The sequence below is a fragment of the Rhinatrema bivittatum genome, chromosome 11 (assembly GCF_901001135.1).
Source record: "Rhinatrema bivittatum chromosome 11, aRhiBiv1.1, whole genome shotgun sequence".
Lineage (NCBI taxonomy): Eukaryota > Metazoa > Chordata > Amphibia > Gymnophiona > Rhinatrematidae > Rhinatrema > Rhinatrema bivittatum.
Window position 1 is genome coordinate 45,937,719 of NC_042625.1, and position 21,303 is coordinate 45,959,021.

The 21,303-nt window shown below is 47.1% G+C and overlaps 2 protein-coding genes across 2 annotated transcripts in view; one reads left to right on the forward strand and one right to left on the reverse strand.

Annotated features, from left to right (window-relative positions):
* CHFR (checkpoint with forkhead and ring finger domains) overlaps positions 1–12,890 on the forward strand; it is a 34,859-nt gene extending 21,969 nt beyond the window's left edge. Inside the window, exons 12-17 of the mRNA XM_029571085.1 lie at positions 7,118–7,201; positions 7,738–7,808; positions 8,164–8,251; positions 9,388–9,495; positions 10,035–10,107; positions 10,482–12,890. Coding sequence (XP_029426945.1) covers positions 7,118–7,201; positions 7,738–7,808; positions 8,164–8,251; positions 9,388–9,495; positions 10,035–10,107; positions 10,482–10,524 — 467 coding nt within the window. The 3' untranslated portion in view covers positions 10,525–12,890. The remainder of the gene's footprint in view (positions 1–7,117; positions 7,202–7,737; positions 7,809–8,163; positions 8,252–9,387; positions 9,496–10,034; positions 10,108–10,481) is intronic.
* Positions 12,891–13,865: 975 nt separating this feature from the next.
* Positions 13,866–21,303, reverse strand: part of LOC115073368 — a 43,967-nt gene continuing 36,529 nt past the window's right edge. The window contains exons 3-7 of the mRNA XM_029571734.1: positions 21,168–21,216; positions 20,952–21,045; positions 20,206–20,363; positions 17,388–17,633; positions 13,866–16,889 (exon numbers count right to left, since the gene is read on the reverse strand). Of these exons, the coding sequence (XP_029427594.1) occupies positions 16,161–16,889; positions 17,388–17,633; positions 20,206–20,363; positions 20,952–21,045; positions 21,168–21,216 (1,276 nt within the window). The 3' untranslated portion in view covers positions 13,866–16,160. The remainder of the gene's footprint in view (positions 16,890–17,387; positions 17,634–20,205; positions 20,364–20,951; positions 21,046–21,167; positions 21,217–21,303) is intronic.

Sequence of the window (21,303 nt, forward strand, 5' to 3'; positions counted from 1 at the left end):
GTCCGCGAGAGCCCCAGAAGCGGCAAGGACATGAAGGCGGCGGGGCCGGCTCTGGAGACCTGGGGGGAGGGGGAGCCGACGGCCATTTTGTCAGCACATGCAGGGGGTCAGGCTGCCGTTATGGAGCCTGTAGACTTTCCTCCCATGCTTTTTTCCCGCTGTGCAGGATCCTGCTGGTGGCAGGGGAAGGGCAGAAGCTCGGGGAGTGGCTGCTCAGGACTCTTCCTCCTCTGATCTGGAGGAGTTTTCTGCACATTTTGTTCTACTCCTTCATAAGGCTTATTTAGCCAGGAAGGGGTTAGGGTCCAAGCAGCCATTATCTAGGAAGCCCCAGGCGGCCAAGAAGGCAAGGGATTGGGAGCCAGTGGATACAGGTGGGATCCTGCGTTCGTTGAATCTCGGGCGAGCTGCGTTGGAAGATCCGTCCTAGGAGGGGAGTGGGAGTTGTCGGCAGAGGCCTTCACTTTGCTGCAGGCAAGGTGAGGAGAATCAGCGATCGACCTCATGGTGACTCTAACAGATTCAAAGACGGGTCGGTTTTTCAGTCGCAGAAAAGAGATCTGATGCTCTAGTTCAACCTTGGCTGACACATCTGTTGCTGTACTTGTTCTCACCGTGGCCTCTCATAGGTCGAGTGCTGCGGTGCATCAGGCTTCATCTGGGCAGGGTGATTCAGGTGGCTCGCCAGCCGTGGCTTACAGACCACCTGCATCTGGTGGTGGACAGGCCCGTTCGCTTGGCTCATCTGTCCGGGTTTATTTGACTGGTTGTCCGTATTTTCAGACCGGGAGGATCGCTTCTCTCTAGTGGCTTGGCTTTTGAGAGGCGCAGACTCCGTTTGAAAGGCTATTCGGAGCCTGTGATTACGACTTTGCTTCAGGCACGGAGGCCTTCCATGTCTTTGGCTTATCTCTGAGTGTGGAGAGTGTTCGAATCGTGGTGGTCTGCAGAACAAGCTGCAACCTTTGAAGGTGGATGTTCCGCAGATCCTGGCCTTTTTGCAGAGTGGTTTGGCTAAGGGTTTGGCCTATAATTCCCTTCGTGTCAGGTAGCAGCCTTGGGTTCCCTTCGCTGTAGAATTCGGGGAAGACATTTGGCGTCTCATCTGGATGTGGTTCATTTCTTAAAAGGGGCAAAATATTTATGCCCTCCTGTTCGGAAGATCTGTCCAGCATGGAATCTAAATTTGGTTCTTCGGGTGCTGTGGGGTCCTCCTTTCGAGCCAATGCAGAGAGCATCTTTGAAGGATTTAACCCTGAAGGCTGTTTTCCTGATGGCTATCTGTTCAGCTTGGCGAATATCTGAGCTTCAGGCAGTTTTCGGATTGTGTATGGTTCCTTCTTTTTGTCCTAAAGTGGTATCTTTCTTTCACCTTAAGCAGGTTGTCGAGCTGCCGACCTTTCCAAATTTGCCCACTGATAATCCGATGGCAAGGGAGCTTCCCTTACTGGCTGTGTATTGGATTCTTTTGCGATATCTCAAAATGACGAATGCCTTCCGGAGGTCTGATCATCTATTTATCCTGGTCAGTGGGCAAGGAAAGGAAATAAGGCTTCCAAGGGCACTATTGCACGATGGTTGAAGGAGACGATAGCTTCCGCTTATATCTGTAAAGGCCGGTCAGTGCCAGATGGTTTGAGAACGCACTCCACTAGGATGCAGGCAACCTCGTGGGCAGAGTGTTAGTTACTTTCCCCCCAGGAGATTTGTCGAGCAGCGATGTGGTCTTCTCGTCACACTTTTACCAGACGTTATCATTTTGATGTGTGGGCGTCAGAGGAGGCAGCTTTTGGGGAAAGTGTGTTGCGCGTGGGCCTTTCGAGTTCCGCTTAGAATAGAAGGGCTTGGGTACATCCCATTCGTCTGGACTGAACCAGGGTACAAACAGGAAAGGAAAATTGGTTCTTACCTGCTAATGTTTGACCCTGAAGTACCACGGATCAGTCCAGAGACCCATCCCCTTCTGTTCGAAAGACTTCCTCGCTTCTGGATGTTGCAGTGCTGCTGGTTGATATGCTCAGAATAAGGAATAGTTGTACATAGTTGTGTATGTGTTATCTGTTCAGTCAAGGGGCCTAGTTTTTTTGTAGGGGGCTCCAACTTTATTCTCCGTTTGCCCTATCCTTTATTTGGGCGGGGGGGGGGGCGGGTTTGCTTACATGGTCATCTTGGCTTGGGTACAGGTCAATACTGAGGGACTGCAGGTGGCACTCTCGGTTATGTAGCAGTGCCTCAAAGTTTTGTTCTCTGCCTCCATCTGCTGGTAGAGATGCATAAACCCACTGGTCTGGACTGACCTGTGGTACTTCAAGAATGAAAATTAGCAGGTAAGAACCAATCCTATTGCACCAGTGCCAGTAGCAGAGAGGGGGACAGGATGTTACTCCCTATATTTTGTAGTTCCCAGGAAAGAAGGGACACCGCCCGATACTAGATTTGAAAAGAGCAAACAAGGTTCTCAGAATCCAAAGGTTCAAAATGGAGTTTCTGAGGTCGGTCATAGGGGTGGTCAGGAAAGGGGAATTCCTGACTGCCTTGGATCTGGCAGAGGTCTACTTGCACATTCCCATCAGGGAGTCACATTGAAGGTTATTGAGGTTCGTGGCATTGGGGAACCACTATCAATTCAGGGCGCGGCCGTTTTGGGCTAGCCTTGCCACCAATGATCTTCACGATGGTGATGGTAGTTGTGGCAGCGGCGTTGAGAAGGGAAAAGATCCCAGTAAACCCGTATTTGAACGATTGGCTGATCAGAGCCAAGTCAGAGGAGGAGAGCAGAAACTTCACAACTTCACAAGGAGAGTGAGGACCCTCCTCGAGGCATTAGGGTAGATAGTGAATGAGCCGAAGAGCAGCTTAAGGCCTGCCCAAAGGTTGGTCTACCTAGGACTCCTATTCGATACTGAACAGGCAAAAAGGTGTTCTTGACCTAGGAAAGGGCAGACAAATTAAGATGTCAGGTGAGGAATTTTGCAGCATCCAGGAATCCCACAGTCATGGAATACTTACAGGTGCTGGGGACTATCGCCGCAACCATAGAAATTGTTCCTTGGGCAAGGGCACACATGCACCTGCTGCAGAGAGCAGCGCTCTCCCGATGGAATCCCAGCAGTCATAAATATGGTATAAGGCTGACTGCCCAATTTGATGTGGGGATCAGCCTGATTCTGCCAGAATGGATGCCAGCAGGTTAGGCTGAGGAGCGCACTGCAAAGGACAGGTGATACAGGGAAAATGGTCGGCCAGAGAGAGGCAGGTCTCAACGAACCTGTTGGAGCTGAAAGCTGTAAGGTTAGCACTCAAAGCCTGAGGATAAGAGCAAGGCAGGTAAGGGTCCTGTCAGACAGCACCACAGCAGTGTCCTATATAAACAGGCAAGGGGGCACATACAATTGGCAGCTGAAGAAGGAGGTGGACTAGCTAATGAACTGGGTGGAGGTAAACCTGGTAGGGTTGACTGCCATTACGTAGCAAGGGAGGAGAATACACAAGTGGATTACCTCAGCTGACGCACGCTAGACCAGGGGGAATGGGAGCTACCAGATGAGGCGTTCTCAAGAGTGGTAGAAAGATGGTGGAGTCCAGAATGGGACTTGATGGCAATTCAGATGAATGCCAAGGCAAAAAGCTTTTTCAGCAGATGTCAGGAAAAGGCATAGATGCCCTAGTCCAGCCATGGCCACTAGATCAGCTATTAAATGTTTCCCCTCCATGGCCTTTGATAGCAAGGATACTGAGGAAAGTGGCAAGTCACGAGGGATGGATTATTCTGCTAGTGCTGGACTGGCCCAGAAGGGCTTGGTAAGCAGACTAAGTGAGACTAAGCAGGGGCGCACCTTTGAGATGAGGGAAGGCCAGGAATCTGCTCAGGCAGGGCCCAGTCTTCTGGGAAGTGTTTAGAGAAGGGGCTAACCCTGAACTCCCTTAAAGTGCAGGTGGCAGCATTAGCTGCTTTTAGAGCCCGGGTGCAGAGGAACTCTCTTGGGGCTCACCCAGACATAGGACATTTTTTTTGAAGGACAGAATAATCATCCACCCTGCCCCGTCCTTCCTCCCTAAAGTGCTGTCAGAGTTTCACTCCAGCTAAGAAATCATCCTACCAGCCTTAATGAGGACAGAGAAAGGAGATGGAGGGGGAAACTGCACCCGCTAGATGTCCAAAGGGTGCTCCTGCGTTACTTAAAAGTCACCAATGCATTTAGGAAGACAGACAGGTTGTTTGTCCTGATGCAAGGCCAAAGAAGGGGCCAGGCAGCTTCTAAGCCCTCAGTTGCACGCTGGATTAAGTAAGCAATAGTAGCAGCATACATTGCACAGGGCAAATGGGCCCCAAGAGCTTTGTGCACGCATTTAACAAGGGCATATGCAGCCTCATGGGCAGAAAGTGGGGCAGCAACTCCTCAAAGCAGCGATTTTGGTTCTCCTGGGGTGCATTCACAAAACATTACAAGCTAGACCTGTAAGCAGATTGGGAGCTGAGTTTCAGCAAGATCATGTTGGGGGCCACACACGTCCCACCCAAACTAGGCACTACTTGGGTACATCCCGCAGGTGTGGACTAGTTTGCAGGATGAAAAGGAAGGTGAAATTTGTACTTACCAGATAATTTCCTTTCCTTTAGTTCTAGCAGACTAGCCCAAGTACACTCCCCAAGAGAAAAAAGAATAGGGGGGTGCTAACAAAAGCAGATCATTAACCTAACAGGCTAGGGCAAAAGGCAAATGGAGAATCACCTGGCAATCCCAGAGTATATAGCAGCAAGGACGTAAGAGAATGTAAGAAAAAAAAAGTCATCTGCCTCCACCCACTGGTATACAGCGGAATCCCGCAGGTGTGGACTAGTCTGCTAGGACTAAAGGAAAGGAAATTATCCGGTAAGTACAAATTTCACCATATTCATTGTGGATATTTTTAAAACCTGGCCTTTTTGTGGCACTCGAGGACTGGAGTTCGTTGTCACTGGTCTAGAGTCAGCATCTATGTGTGATGTGCACTAAATTGGAAAAAGCTGTAAAGAGGTGTTCTCTATGGAGACAGACCAGTTGGTGGTGGTAAATCGGTTATTTACTCCTTCAGATAGTAGAAAGACTAGGGGGCACTCCATGAAGTTAGCATGGGGCACATTTAAAAATAATCGGAGAAAGTTCTTTTTTACTCAACGCACAATTAAACTCTGGAATTTGTTGCCAGAGGATGTGGTTAGTGCAGTTAGTATAGCGGTGTTTAAAAAAGGATTGGATAAGTTCTTGGAGGAGAAGTCCATTACCTGCTATTAAGTTCACTTAGGGGCGGATTTTCAGAGCCCTGCTCGCGTAAATCCGCCCAAAACCGGGCGGATTTACGCGAGCAGGGCCCTGCGTGCCGGTAAGCCTATTTTACATAGGCCTACCGGCGCGCGCAGAGCCCCGGGACTCGCGTAAGTCCCGGGGTTTTCGGAGGGGGCGTGTCGGGAGCGTTCCAGGGGCGGGCCCGGGGACGTGGCTACGGCCCGGGGCCGTGGCCGCGCCCTCCGGACCCGCCCCCAGGTCGCGTCCCGGCGCGCAGGAGGCCCGCTGACGCGCGGGGATTTACGCCTCCCTCCAGGAGGCGTAAATCCCCCGACAAAGGTAAGGGGGGGGGTTTAGACAGGGCCGGGCGGGTGGGTTAGGTAGGGGAAGGGAGGGGAAGGTGAGGGGAGGGCAAAGGAAAGTTCCCTCCGAGGCCGCTCCGATTTCGGAGCGGCCTTGGAGGGAACGGGGGTAGGCTGCGCGGCTCGGCGCGCGCCGGCTATACAAAATCCATAGCCTTGCGTGCGCCGATCCAGGTTTTTAGCAGATACGCGCGGCTCCGCGCGTATCTACTAAAATCCAGCGTACTTTTGTTTGCGCCTGGAGCACAAACAAAAGTAGGCTATTCGCGCTCCTTTTAAAATCCGCCCCTTAGAGAATAGCCACTGCCATTAGCAATGGTAACATGGAATAGACTTAGTTTTTGGGTACTTGTCAGGTTCTTATGGCCTGGATTGGCCACTGTTGGAAAAAGGATGCTGGGCTTGATGGACCCTTGGTCTGACCCAGTATGGCATTTTATTATGTTCTTATTTTCTTAAAGAATCAGAAAGATAATAAGACTGAAGTGATCAGACTTGTGAAAATAGCCAATACTGTTATGTAATTACTACTTGATCATTTTATGTTGATTTTAGTATGGCTTGTTCTGTTGAATATAGCATGTTTTATTTGCATATAATGAATGTGTATATTTTTATTGTAACCCATCAAGTACATTAGAATGTGAGGGATAAAATCATTGTAAATAAATAAAATATCTACAGTACTTGAATATAATCCGCTTTGAAGTGTTAAAAAGCAGAATATAAATCAAATAAATAAATGAAAATGTTAAAGTATGTCAAAGGTCAACCAGCATGTTAAAGTATGTTAAAAGTCAGCATTAAGGTTTTCCTCTACCTCCTGGGCTCAACTTACAGGAATGCAGTATTAGCATATATGAGTTAAGATAATAGTACTAACCAGTTGAAAAATGTTTATGCTAACCCATAGATGTGCAGGTTTGGAGGAGATGACATATATAACCTATGAACAACTTTAGATGAGCGAGCTTTGCATTTGCATTACTCTGCACTGCTCCTTATTATATCTTACTAATACTAAAAAAAAATATTTCTCTTTACTGATTGTTAGTGCTTATTTCCAACAGTGGGGATCACCCACACCAGGCCTTTATCTCAAGGCAGGAGAAATGATCTGATGAAGAGGTCATTGAACTACAAGTCAGGAGAACTCATAGGATAGAAAATCAAATCCTCTCATCCCCTGATATTGTGACTTTAGGCAAGCTATTGTTATTCTCCATACCATAATTTATCCATGCTACAGTTAGTCATTAAGATCAGTCTTTTTCTCCTCTTACCCCTTTGGAATTTCATTATGCACATCTGCCACCACAAATGCCCCGCCAGGCGTAACTGCATGTTGAGGTGCTATTGGGGTTCAAAAGGCAGTTTAATGAAATGTCACGTGGTATATCCAGGCCCTTCCATAGAAAGGTAGTGGGCACGATGCCCTACTGTATTCCATGGTTAAATGTGGCTTGCTTGTTTCTCCTGTGTTCACAGGTGCTGTGTGTTTCCAGTCCTTCTGCCACATGTACTGGGGCTGTGCTCGAATGGGATGCTTCGGCTGCCTGGCACCATTCTGTGGTAGGGCACACTAGTCTGTTTCCTAGCCTCCTTACCATCGTTCGCCAAGGTTTAACTTTTATCTTTTGGCTCTTTCTCTAGATGTGTGTAAATCGTCTCGTGCCTTTTTTCTCCCTTTCCTTACTCTTCCAAAGTTGTCCCTCTCTCTCGTCTCTGGCTGTGAATTGGTGGTGGACTCTCAGATTGCTAGAGCACTGCTATGCAGTGACTGCGGGCTGAATGACCTGATCCATCCCTGTCAGACACCAGAGCCCCTGCTGTGGGTGTGTCCAGGAGATTAGAGATGGAATCTTTGCAATCACATTTACATTTTTCTCTTTAGTGTTTTTTGGTTTTTTTTAATAACTTACGTATTCACGCAATTATCTCCTGAACCATTTTAACCCACAGTGAACACATTTTCAACTTGAGCTAGAAAGAGAAATAACCTTTCTAAAACGCCTTGATCTAGGCCAGAATGGAAAAAAGACCTATTCTATAAAACCGGGAAAAAGTGCTCATGGGAATTGCTCTTCAATTCTTTTGTTCCTTTACAGAGTTAAATCTCGGGGAAAAATGTTTAGATGGAGTGGTGAATGACAACAACTATGAGTCGGATATTCTGAAGGTATTGTTTTTTTTTCTCCAGGTTGACATGTATCTATTTTTGCCACACCCTTGTTTTAACAAATGTTCTCTCCTGTAAGCTCATTCTTCAGCCATTTGTCCTTTCAAAAGCATTAATGGCTGTGTTCAAACAGAATGAAATGAATGACAATGTAGCCACCTTTTTGGCAATGAAGCCCATCCTGTTTCTCCTAGAGTATGCGTGGCCTTGATAAACTCCAAATTGCTCAGTATGAGAGGGGTCTCGCAGCAGATTGCTCCAATCCAAGGAGAAGGGAAAGTTTTATGCTTTCCAGGTGGGAGAGAGTTTTAGTCTATAAATGTGTGGTAAAACCCCCTCCCTTCTTCTGTTTCAGAATTACCTGGCATTCAGGGGTCTTACCTGGAAAGATGTGCTCAACGAAAGTCTCCTGGCTCTTCAGAGGGGAGTGTTCGTGCTCTCAGGTGGGACATGTCCTGTGTGCCTCCTGCTTTTAGCTAGAGATGCTGGAAGATTTCTCTCGTTTTGCGTTCGTGTCTGACTGCACACACGGGGTGGGTTTCTGCATTCCACCAGCACCAGCCTTCAACTGAGTGCAGGACCAAAACTTTAAAACCTTTTTTTTTTTTAAATTAAAAATTGTAACCAGTTTTTTCTAATTCTAGTTTTCATAGACTCAAACCCAAATTGAATCCCTTCCACCTCCACCCCTAGAGAAAGCTTGCAAGCCTGCCGGGCATTTGAAAGCTGGTAGGTGAGAGTGCCGGGGATGTCAAGAGGGTGTGCCATCCTCTCCCAGAGAAGTGCCCTGGAGTTAGAACCTGTTAGAAGGAAACCTGAGAGAAGCAAGCATTTCTTTTCTTGCCATAGGCTGAGATTGCAAGCAGAGCCAGAAAGCGTTTCTATATAGGGGGATACCCTGGGGCTGCTTGTCTTCTGAGTGCTCCATTGAACTCTGTGCTGCCAAAGAGCCCAATAATCAAAGCTGACCATGTAAGCAACTTAGCTGGTTAGAACTTATCCGGCGAAGTTACGATGTATATTCAACGGCACGGCAAAGCCTCTGAATATACAGGTGTATATATACACACTTAGCTGGATAAGTCTACCCGGCTATGTTTTAACCTGCTGTATGGCACATCTAAACTTACACGTATACTTTATGCGGCTAACTCCGAATATCAGTAGCTAGCCGTATAGGTTATGCAGCTAACTTGCTCTGCCCCGATCCACCCAGTACGCACCTGTTTTCTGTGTATATAACTTTTAGCAGTATAAGGTAGTTATGTGGCTAAACGGCAGCCATTGATCATAGGTGCATGTTCAGTGGCTGCTACTTAGCTGCACAAGTCCCTCTTGTCCAGCTAAATAGCGCTGAACGCGCTCTGAATATTGGGCCCAAAATATTTACAAGATGAGCTACTAGGAGATAGCATGATTTACCCAGGGTCATGCAGAGAAAGATTAGAACCTCATTGCATGTGCTGATCAGAGAACCACACTGCTGTGAATATTTCCAGTCTCCTGGGTTGTGTATGAAATGTGTCTGTAATGGGATTTGTGCTGTTTGTGTGATGTTTCTGCGGCTGTTTCTCTGCAGATTACAGAATTACTGGGAGCACGGTCCTCTGTTACTGTTGTGGTCTCCGCAGCTTCCGAGAGCTCACTTATCAGTATCGGCAAAATATTCCTTCCTCTGAACTCCCAGGTAAATTCAAGCAGCTTAAAGGGAGGAACTGTGTGCACAAGGATGGATTCCCGATAGATCCCCTATTAGACATTTTAATTCTTATTTTCATAAACACAATTACAGCAAGAGAGTGCATGTGCACTTCCCCTATAATAAATCTGAGACAAGATATATCATTTAATAATTTCCTCAGACACTATCCTGCTGTCAAAGACCCTCTTACTGTACAGGTTAATTAACCCCTTAAGTGCTCAGGGCCTAGCAATCAGAGCCTCTCACAATATCTTAAATATTGATGTCTCTGGAACTGTTTGTCCCACATCACTGGAAAGCCGGAGCCGATACGTGTATCTTTCCAGGTGAAAATGATCTTTGTGGGTTGTATAGACTGAGAGATTGCACAATATTAATCCTTTTAAATGTGGATGGAGTGGTAAAAAAAAAAAAAATTGTAACCAAATAAAACAGTTCAAAAATTCCTATAAAAATGGGGACCTGCTACATTTAAGCTCTTATCCTTGCATGTGTGTTAATGTGGTATCTTCTCTTTCTTACAGTCTCAGTAACCTCCCGTCCAAACTGCTATTGGGGACGTAACTGCCGAACTCAGGTTAAAGCACACCATGCCATGTGAGTGAGCTTCCTGCTTATTAAAAACTAATTCAAGCTCTTGAAAGCACTTGGGGTCCAGCCCTGTGACCGGCAGCGTTGCTATGCCAGGGTCCTCTGGGATCGGGAGCATAGCAGAGAGAGATGAGGCTTTCAGGGGTAGGGAAGAGCACCCGGAGCCCATGACACTGCCCTCCTCTCCCCGGAGGAGCAGCAGAGGATTTCCTTCCAGCAAGCAAAATTGAGTCAAATTCATCACTAGTCAGGGTTTCAACTGTTGAGCTTAAGGATTGCCAGAAGCATTTGAAGATATTAAAAAAAATGACTGCAAGATGGCATAGAATGAGTCTGCTACCTCTAACACTTTTCTTTTTTTTTCTTTTTGTTTGCTTTAGGAAATTAAATCATATTTGTGAGCAAACCCGTTTCAAGAACTGAGCTTTGTGCTGGGCTGCTCAGGATGTTCTCCCGAGCGCGCTCACGGCTTGGAGAGCGAATACCTCTGCATCAGGTGCTTTGATGTAACCTCAGAAAGCTTTATCATTACTGGCAAAGCGAGACCTTGTAAGCAAGCCTTTCCCACCCTACTCATTGTGCTGCCCACGGAAGCCAAAAATGCTACCAGACACTAACCGAGGGGGTTAATGGCTCACTATGAATTTACACAAATGAACGCTTGCCATGTTGCGGGTTGTGAGCAAGTTCTGCTGCAGTAGGCTCCTAAGTATTAAACTGGTACCCACTAGGTCACAAGTTTGTGATTAATGGTAATCCTTCACTGTGTTTCACCCATTCCCATTCTAGACATTTGAAATACCAAGTACTGACTGACGAACAGTTAATGCTGTCAGCGCAACGAACGCCGGCACTGGTGTGCGCGTGCAAGCAGGACCGTTGGTCTTTTCCAAACCAGCCCCTCAGATTATTTTAGTGTCCTGAAGAGATGAAGCTGGATTGGACGTGGTCCCCTGGTCTCTTCTCTGTTATAGCCCTGATCTCCCACCATTCCCTAGTCCAGTAATACAGCCTTAAAGCCATAAATGATTTTGTACTGAGCCATTAATATATTCTAAATTGCTGGAGGGAAGAAAGGAATCGCAGTATATTTTATCATGTTGGGGCTGAATAGAAGGATTTGTTGTTGGTTTCCCCTGCAGCATCAGCTTCTGTTTATATGAAATTATATAAAGTGGTCCTTGGCAGATCCAGGATATGAAATAGATGTTGTGGATTCGTTCTGTAAGATGGTTCTCCTTCTGGTATGAACACTGGGCAAGAGGCGTGGCACTGGCTGAACACTTGCAGATCCCTGTATTCTGCAGATTCAAATCTGTTATCAAAATGGGTTGGGGCTTAGGTGTGGCACGGGGTTTGATGGGTTGGGGCTTCAATAAAGTTAACAAACCTTTTTTTTTTTTTCTTTCCTATTGGCAGGCTAGAGGAGGCCTAGACAGTCAGGCTCTCTGACCTATACTGTGCTCCCCCCCCCCCCCCAATGCTGGCTTCAAGGCCACCAAACTTTCAGGAGGGAGTGAAATTTAGTAAAAGTTTATACACATCCTGAAAACCTTAAACAGGCGCACACACACACAAGGGTCACAGGAGCATTTATTTCTTGTAGCCCTTTGACCCTGTTGCCACTTCAAGGACTGTTTGGAAAGCCAGTATGAGGAGGGAGAAACAGCTAGCTGGCCATGCTGTGGCCCCAGGGCCTGCCTACACCCACTGTTGATCATCTCGCTGAAAGTTGGGGAGATTTTCTTTTCTTTGCCTGGATCATACTTCTCAAAACATGTTTCCCGGGGTTTGTTTTTTTTTAGTTTGGTCAGAATAATTTTTGTTTAATAAAATATTTGGGCAGTGTAAAAGAGGGCGTGTCGGCTGAAGGGCAAACTAGGGTAGCTGTTCTCTTGGATAGAGCTGTAGGGGATGGAGAAGAGCTTTGGGTTTTTTAATTATTAAATACAACGTCAGAAATCATTACTACAAGGCATGGGATTTACAAACCAACTTCTTCTAAAGTGTGTGCCCTCCTCTAAATTACTGCTCACATCTATAGCACTATTGCACCCATTGAGCTGGTGGAAAGTCCAGAGATGCCAGGACATGGTGGAGCCCAGAGATGCCAGGACAATAGCGCATGGTGGAGAGACCAAGGGAGGAATAAAAACCAAATCAATTCCTGCACTTCAAAACTAGAACACTAGGGGGCAGCAAAACTCCATGACAGATACTGCTAGAGCCTTTGACAAACCAAGTCCTTTTTTTTTTCTATAGAGCAGCGACCCCTGCATGCTCATTTCATACAAAGGGTTTTGAGTGGAAAGGCAGTGTTGTTTGCCCGGTTTGCAGAGGTGCCATGCTGCTGGTGTCAGGCTGCTTCATCAGGATGCTGGAGGGGCTGTAACACCGCAGTGCCCCTGCCGCATAGTATCCAGGCCCCCTCCTGACCAGCTCAGAGAAGTTTTCTTCCTTCCTCCACCCCCTCCATTAGGAAGTTGCATTGCTTGGAAATCAAATCCGCTGTACTCCTTTTCAGAAGCTTTGCCATGTTGGGTAATTAAAGCAAATCTTTCAGATAATGCAGTTTTAAGGGTTTGTGGAGGCCATGGGGCAGAGTCCTCTATTCCAGAAGCAGCTGGAGCAGGGAGCATGCAGTGGCCAGTTACCTCTTTCTGTTCATGTGCTTTACTCCTGCTCTGTAACATAGCATCTAGGGTGCGCAGGCAGATTTTGTAATGGCTTTCTTTTTGTATTGGAATAACCGTATCTCAGTTATGTTCATATTAAAATTACACATCTGATTTAGTGGAAGTTGTCATAATTACGCACTGCACTATGTATCTTTGCAATAAGGTAGTACAGAGCAAGGAATATACAGCCAGGTGCAGTGGCTAATGGTGCCCGCTTCATAGTGCTTTTCCCACTGTCAAACATTTGAGCTCCAAGGTCCAGCCATTCATTGTACCATAGCCTTTCCATGTCTCAAATTTAACAACATGGCTATCTTGCTAACGATAACCAGCTGCTTGTCTTGAAGCGATTACCGTATGGTGATAGAAGGGAAAAGAGACCGTTCCTGGGTCTAACACTAAACTAGATGCAATTGGCTTCAGGCCACCGGAGCAGCAGATTAAACAGGGGGACACTTGCTGAATCTTATGCAGTAAAGTGACTGCGTTCTCTGCAGAGCTGATGGGGAAGGTTCCTCTCTGTCCATGCACTGGCTTTGACCAATACCTCTCTTGCTTTCTCTTTGTTTTAATGATTATAGGAGTGTACCCAGTGCAGATGGTAGAATGTGGCAATAGCCATTCTGTGGTGGTGGGTGGGGGGAAATACATTTTTAGTTAACACACACACACTTGCTCACTCACACGCTGGAGCCGATGGTATAAAAAATGCGGAAAGCGGGCGCTGGAAAGTCGGCGCCCACTTTCTTAACGTGCGCTTGCGTGACCTTAGCGACACCGTGGTTACCGGCAGTCTGCTGGTTATGAACACAGACGCTGAGCATATCGGCGTCTGTCTTCAATGCGGCGGCTGAGGGTTTTTTGGAGGTTTGTTTTTTTTTTAAACTTTTAAAGAAGTACAGAAAAGCAGTTTCAATGCGCTCAGCTATTAACGCCTGAGATTCACATTTATTTTTTTTTTGCATTGGAGTGAATGAGTAATAGCCTCATTCACATGCATTTGCATGTGATGAGCGCTATCTCATTCACTCCACGTCGGACGTGCGTTAAATAGGCACTAATTCACCTATTGCATTAGGGGGTGGATCAGCGCCTATTTAACCCACGTCCAACAGCAGGTTAAACAGTGCGCCCGGCTGAGCGCACTGTCTTTCATCGGCCCCTCTGACAGCCTGGGATAGGGTAAGGCAGGATCCTGTACTTGCTGGGAGGCAATTTACAAAGGTAGTTCTCCAGGTAAACACAGTTAACCATATAGAAAGGGCTTTTGTAAATTGAATCCCAGCCACTCTTCCCTCTAAGCTGTGCACATGAAATGCTGATGATGATTGCATTTCACTGACCAGTAGCAAATTTGAACTCAGCTTTATAAAACAATTGCACAAAAGAAAATGTTTGCACATGCAGTCTTTCAAAAATTAGAAGTAGCATTGTTCCTAACCTTCCCCAGGCCTGTAGGTAAAATATATATTTACTGCTTTCACACGTGGGAAGGGAATGTGCACACGGAGCTTTCATTTTTAAATCACTACACCTGCTTTTGGGTGTATATTTTGTGTCTAGATTTTCAAAGGAAAACTTGGGGTGAGGGGGAGTTATTTGGAGAATGTGCTTGCAGGATTGGACCTGCAGACCCAGTGATTTGTCCAGGCGGTTTGATTATTGCTTCCTTGATGAAGAACCATTGATTATGGGTAGGAACTGACATTGGCTGATTTAGAGCACCAGGAAATCTTCCCACTGTTCTGACTTCAGGGATTCAAGAGTGAGCCAGAATACCAAACCACCTGTTTTTCCAACTTGGCAAAACAATACAACTGTAGCAAAGTTTTTACTTAACTTTTGTATAGCTGGGGAGGTCAGCCCCCTGCCACATTGTCAGGCACAAGACCAAGTCTGAGTTGTAGCCCTGGGTCCTGTTCCTCGAGCATGATGGGGGAGAGAGAGCACCTGCTGAGCCTGTACCTTTCTGCTGAGCTGCTTGGCAGGGAAAGAACCTCCATGTGGCTGGCTCGGAAGGCTCATGGTACCGTAGCCTGGGTTGGACGGGTTCTGACTGAGCTGGAAACCCCAAGGATCCTCAGCCAAAAAAATAAGAAACAACTGCTAGAGAACAGAAAAAGAATTTGGGTTTTTGAAGAAATTAAGAGGCCAGTTCAAGTCAATAAACCAAAGCATGCGCTGAGCCTGACCTTCTGCTTTTATTGAAGAATGTTTCCTCCCTGCAGGAAGTACTTTACTTAAACTATTTAACTTTCAAATGTTTTTTTTTTCATGTTGAGCACATGATCCTCTGAAGAACAAACCAGGGTGAGACAAACATCAGTGTGGAAGGATGCAGACTATTCGCATCAAATAGCTTTACTTTCTCTCAATATAAAATCTTGTCTTCCCTTATTTCCCCTTCTTGTTGCCAGATTCAGATGTCAGAAGGTGCTGTTTAATACAGTGGCGTGTGCTTCACAGCAGTAGTGCCACAGCGAGATGTGGTCAGAAAACGTCCTCTAAATAAAAACATGTTTGATAGGGGATTCTCTCTCTTGGTCCACCTGACTCGCTGCTGTCTGCTTAGTTTCTGCAGCGCCCGTTGGAGCTTGTGTGCTGTAGCATGTCTGGCCGTAAAGAACTAGGAAGTGGGGAAAGCAGAGTGTGGTGCTGAGGCACTTAGAAGACCTTGGATTGATCACTTAGGAAGAGGCTGCAGGTTATAGGAAGCAAGCACGACCTCCCTCCCGGACACGGGATGAGAAGAGTTCAGAGCTTACAAATCCATGCTCTGACCTCGGCTTCTCCTCAAAGGCGGGAAACCAGGCCTCGCTGTTATTTCACAACTTAAGTGATTTTTTTTTTTCCCCACTGGCAATTTTAAATAAAAAATTGTCTAAGAGCACAATCCTGTCTAGAAACACTGACGATCAGGGCCCATACTTAAAATCCTGTACCCTCCCACCACTTGAACGGGTGCAGGATTCCTCTAGCAAAAGGGCGGTGTGTCCTGAACCCTTGTGCGAAAGCCAGAAAGGTGAGATGGGAGGCATTCCCGCCTTTGCCCAAAGCTATCATGCAGAGAGGCTGGCAGACGCCTTGGTGATCTTTGGGAAAATAACACACCTTGTGCCTTTCTGCTTCACTTGCTCCACAGCTCCATGGTGGCAATGCATCTCACCCTGAAGCCGTGACTCTCTTTGGCACAATGCAAACACTAAGAAGAGCACGCGCAGTAAGTCTTACCCCCCATACCCTGGCATTCCTGTCTTGGTATGTGCAGAACAAACACATGAGGAGTCATTACCCCTGCTGAAGTCTTACATATGTCCTAAGGCACACATGAACGCAAACCCAGGGAGAAGAATAGTGTTAGTCTTTCCAACCCAGAGTGTCTTAAACATGTTCACAGGGTTCACGACTTGTGCTAGTTAGGGCTCCTGCTGCAGACACAGGGCAGAGTTTTGGAAATGGAGAGTGTATGTTAAGGGGTGACCTAGCTTGACTGCTGTCCCTAGCACTTGGACTGCTCAGGTTTCTGGGAGACTGCAAGGCTTGCGCGTGAATGTGGTATTGAAGTCTTTGTGCAGTTGGAGATCTTGTGCAGAAGCCTTGTAATGACTGCTGGGTGGTTGCCGTAGCTTTGACTGGACCATGAATATTATCTTGCTCTGCAGGCAAACATTCACCAGCTTGGCTTAGCTGCTCAGCTAGGACCAAGGGAAGCTGGTCATCACCTTCCTCAGAAATCACAAAGACTGGTTTTAACTTTTCCATTTCTACAGTCAGCTCTTTTGACCTAGAGCTATTGGCTGAGTTACTTATGTAGGGTTTGGAAGCCTCCATAGTGTTGTCTGGACCTAGATTTTGGTTCTGTGGATGGTAAGAACCTACCCCAGTGCTCTGTCTGTCCGCAGCATGGTTACTATTGGTTAAACATCCAAAATAAGGGCTCCCAAAGCGAGACCTTTTTAGTTGGCATGAGCCAAGCCCAGGTTGACGCGGTGCAGACTGGAATAGTTGACCTGAGGCATTGCTGTCGGATGCTGCTGCCTCTATTTGCATGGCTGACCTGCTAGGCCTGTGCTGTTCCCCATTCAGATTCTTTGCATCCATGGAGGTGCCCTGCAATGAAATCAAGAAATCTGTGAATGTCAGGACAGCAAGGTGAAAATCTTCCAGCCTCTGATGCCTAGCCGCTGCTGTGGGCCAAGAATGTTGCCTCTTTCTGCCCCCCTGCCTCCTCTACCTCACCCCCATACCTGTTTTAGGTGGGAGCACTGTGTGAAGGGAATGTGCCTCCAGCTCTAGGAAGAAGAGTGTCGGGTACAACCCCCATCACCACTTCCCTCAGCTGTAGGATAAGTCATCCATAAGTATTACCCAATCTTGAGATGTACAGTAAAGGCCAGGGATCGCTGTGCTACCCTACGTAGCCAGATACTGCTACCGACAATGTGAAGTTCAGAAGAAAAAGGTCCAATAGCGAGGGTGGCTTACATACTAGAAAGCTGTAAAGGGGTGTGGTGTTATAATGTAGAGCTTTGGTAGTGGGTGCTAGTGTATGTTTGGGAGCAAAGACAGGTAAGGAAGAAGGTGCGTTCCCTTCTCATCGTTACTCACGCTGTCCACCAGTTTGATGAAAGGGCTGTTCATGGTCCAGCTGCTGCACCTTTTTCTCTGTAGTTGGGGGAGTGGTGGCAGCAGATCATGGAACGTCCGAACACTCCATGTTCTTTGTCTGGGGTGGTTGGGAGCAATTCTTTCATTCCCTTTGTCCGCAGCCGCCTCATCAGGAGTCATGTGGCCTTCTGCCAGCCACTCCGAAACTGAGGCTGGGCTTGTAACACTTCTCTTCAGGTTTTTGTCCTGTAAGCCAAATGAAAATACCGCCTCGTAAGAGCTTTGCCGATAGGGGGCCCTCAACTGTACTGCTACGGCTATTCCCTTATTTTACTCATAGATCATCCTGTTATCGCATGATGGTTTTCTACAATTGCACTTAGAGGAAAAGGGGCAAGGTGAAGTGCATTTCTTTTATATTGAACCACCAGACCCATGGAGAGCAAGACACATCAACAGAGGAGTCCAAATAATACAGGGGTGTATCAAATCAGATGAATCATCTACGGGCACAGAAACCGTAAGAGAGCAGGAAAGGTATTTATTCACTCAGAATAATTAGCAGGCAGACGTATCTTGCATTTGAAAGCAATGAGGTAATTCATTGTAGCAACGCTGTTGGTCCCTCGGCATGGCCGTGTTTCGTAAAGGCTGCATCTGGAGGGACAGAGCAGGAGATCAAAGCCGATCTTCACCAAGGTGGTTAACAGACAGATCTTCACAGACGTGGACAAAGATACAGAGTTTCGAGGTTGCCGTACAGGCGGTTTAAGGAAACACAAGGGCGAGCGGCTTATACAAAAATGCCATCCAGCGTGACCAATAGTGTTACTACAGTTAATTACCTCATTGCTTCCAAATGCAAGATACGTCTGCCTGCTAATTATTCTGAGTGAATAAATACCTTTCCTGCTCTACCACAGTTTCTGTGCCTGTAGATGATTCCTCTGATTTGACACACCCCTGTTTCTTTTATATTGCACATGGACATTTTTTGAAAAAAATATAGAAAACCATTGGCCAATACTAGGATGGCGTAAAGGACCAGCACTAGCAGTACAATCTGCGGCCCCTGTGTGTGAGGTTTCTTTAGCTAAGATGCTCTTTATTTTTTAAACGGTGAGATGTGTACATAGGGCTAGCTCGATTATAGCTCCCTTGGCTTTTTCTTCCTTTAGTGTGGACTGGTTTTGTTGGTAATTCACAAAATCAAAATCCTTTTCTAAAAGTGTACTTTGCAAAATCCCCGAATGTATCTTGTGCCAAGCTGACCCAGATGTTACTCTATACACAGATGTGTACAAATACAGTGATGAACTGTATTACATTTGTGACTAACAGGGGGGTAGAGATTGTGGCTGTCTGTCCATCTGTCTCCGACTTAGTAGCAGCAGCCAAACTGCCTTCACTTAGAACTGCAATCTTTATTGTAGAGATTCTTGGTTCCATTGGTTTCCGTTTGGGTTGATGCTAACAGATTTTTATGCCCCACCTAACATTTTGCATCCATTAAAACAGAGACATTCACCTGAAAAGTGATGCAGTGCACGGTACCTGCAGCCCACAGGACCACCACTGCCACGTGTGTGCTCTGAGCCGTGATGCATTGCCCTGGAGAGCGCACAGACAGAAAGCCCTGCTGTGAGGTACAGCGCCCCCAGCCTGTGTAAGGAGCACTTTCTGTTGTCTGATCTTTAGTTCAGTAATGGGAGCAGCAGCGAGGATGAGCCCTGGGGGCAGGTGGAGACGAATGGAGCCCTGGACCTGGCCCACCGTGGCCTTTTCAAACTGGCCCTCCTCACTTTCTGTTGCAGTGTTCAGAAGCAGTGTGTAGCTGAAAATTACTGAAATGCCAGCAAACAAAAATGATGGCGCCATTACACACACAAAAAAATAAATAAATAAAAAAGCTGTCAAAGTGTTTATCGGGGCTCAAGTCATTGTTAGTCTAAGCCTGAAAAATGGTGGTGGCAAGAACGAGCCAGGTCAGCTGGTAGGAGTGTGGGGTCTGACTTCTCTTAGGGGGCTCACTCCTAAAATATTTCCAGCTAGGAGGTCACCCAGTAACTGTCCTGCAAGCTGAAGCGCTGTTGTTAAACGCAGGTCTCTGGTGGAGGATTAGCCCAGGACTACGGGGAATGGCGCTGCTGTCACCAGGCTTGCATACAGATGGTCTCAAGGCCAGAGGCAAGCTGAGCCTGCACTGTGCAAATGGCCCAACTGGCAGTGCCAGTGTTCCCATCACGTGCGCAAAAATGTTCATCGGCGCAATTGTTTTATAAGCAAATGTGTGTGCTACCGGCCACTCTAATGACCATAGTATTGGGATTTCTTGTGTGGGCAAAGTTTTGCCCTGTGCATGGGCTTCACGTCCTGTGCCAGGCACGCAGTGGGGGTAACCCACTGATGTAGGACTGCCTTCTGAGTTGAGGACAGGAGATGGGTTTGCTCATTGCTGTATGCTGCTATCTCTCCATTTCTCTTTACTGTTTCATAGAGGCCATCTGAAGCCATAGATGTGATTTGGGGGGGGGGGAGGAGGGTAGTGCCCCCACCCAAGTGCTCCAGATGTTAATGCTGAATTAGGCCTCTCTTGCCACCCTCCCACCAATATGGCCTCCCCACTCCTTGCCCTCACCCCCAAACTAAGCAAGCACATGCCACATTAGGCCTATGTCTGTGAGCAAGCCGGCTACTGCTTTGCGGCCACAAACTACTTCCCCCCACTGTTCTTGCGGTAGCCACTGGGTCTCATTATAAAATAGCACTTCCCTTGGGTGAGTGTTGATCCCACCCACCCTCAACCAAAAATACTGACCTGCAGTCTGTGGCTAGTAAAGCTCAGCTCGCTGGCACCTTCCCCAGATAAAACAACAAAGACCTCGTCACTTCCAGAGGCACTCACTGCTGAGGCGAACGAGGGATCTTCCTTGTGTGGCTGGTGAGAGGGTGCTCGCTCTTGAACCCCTGCGCAGCCTATTAAGAGAACAGAATAAAGCATGCCACATCGGTTTCACATGGAGCCATTTTCTATAAACCCAGCCTAGTCTCCTCCCTCCCCAAAGCAAATATCATTCATGTCCTCTAGAAGACCCATCTGGAAATCCCGCTTCTGACTCCTGTTTTAAACCTATGTGAAAAGGGCCCCTTGGCTGCAAGGCCAGTGCGCAGGTAACAGGTAAGATCAGATGTCCTGGCTGGCAGAATGGATGGGAGGTGCAGGGTAGGGCACTCTGGGGGAATGTGAATTTAAGACCCAGGGTCCACTGAAAGGAAGTGGAAAGGTGGAACAAAGAAAGCCAGATTCCTCCCTAGAGGCTGATGCAGAAAAGTATGAGGAAGAAAGTAGCTTTTTAAATCTTCCTTCATGCTATAACCAAGAGGCTAATCCAGTCCTGGCTGTACAGCATTGCAAGCAGGGATTTTTCCCTAGAAAATCTGAACTACAAATCCAGGTAATGCACAGCACGAGCCTCTTCCTTTTTTTCTAGCTCCCATTCCCAAGCCTTCCTGCTGTGGACTGGGATGGGAGCAGTCTGCGGCTGAGCTGGAGGCCAGGCTTACCTGCAGGGTCTGGGCTCCTGTCGGTCTCACTCTCCCAGCTCGGCACCACAAGCCGCAGCTCACTGATATCGACGGCTGCATTTTGGATCCCATTCTACAACTCGGAACAGAACAGGCCCCAGTCAGCGCCTGATGAACTCGGCCAAGGAAAATCACACACCCACATACACACACTCAAGAAAACATAAAGACGGAAAGGTGCACACTGCACGCTACCTCTTGCTCACTGAAGGCGCTTGTCTGTCTCTTGGAGCACATTTTCTGCCTAAAGAGAAAACAAGAAATACTTCAGTGCTTTTTAGCCCTTTCAAAGAAAGTCATGTAGTCTGCATCCATGTAGTATGGCCAAAGT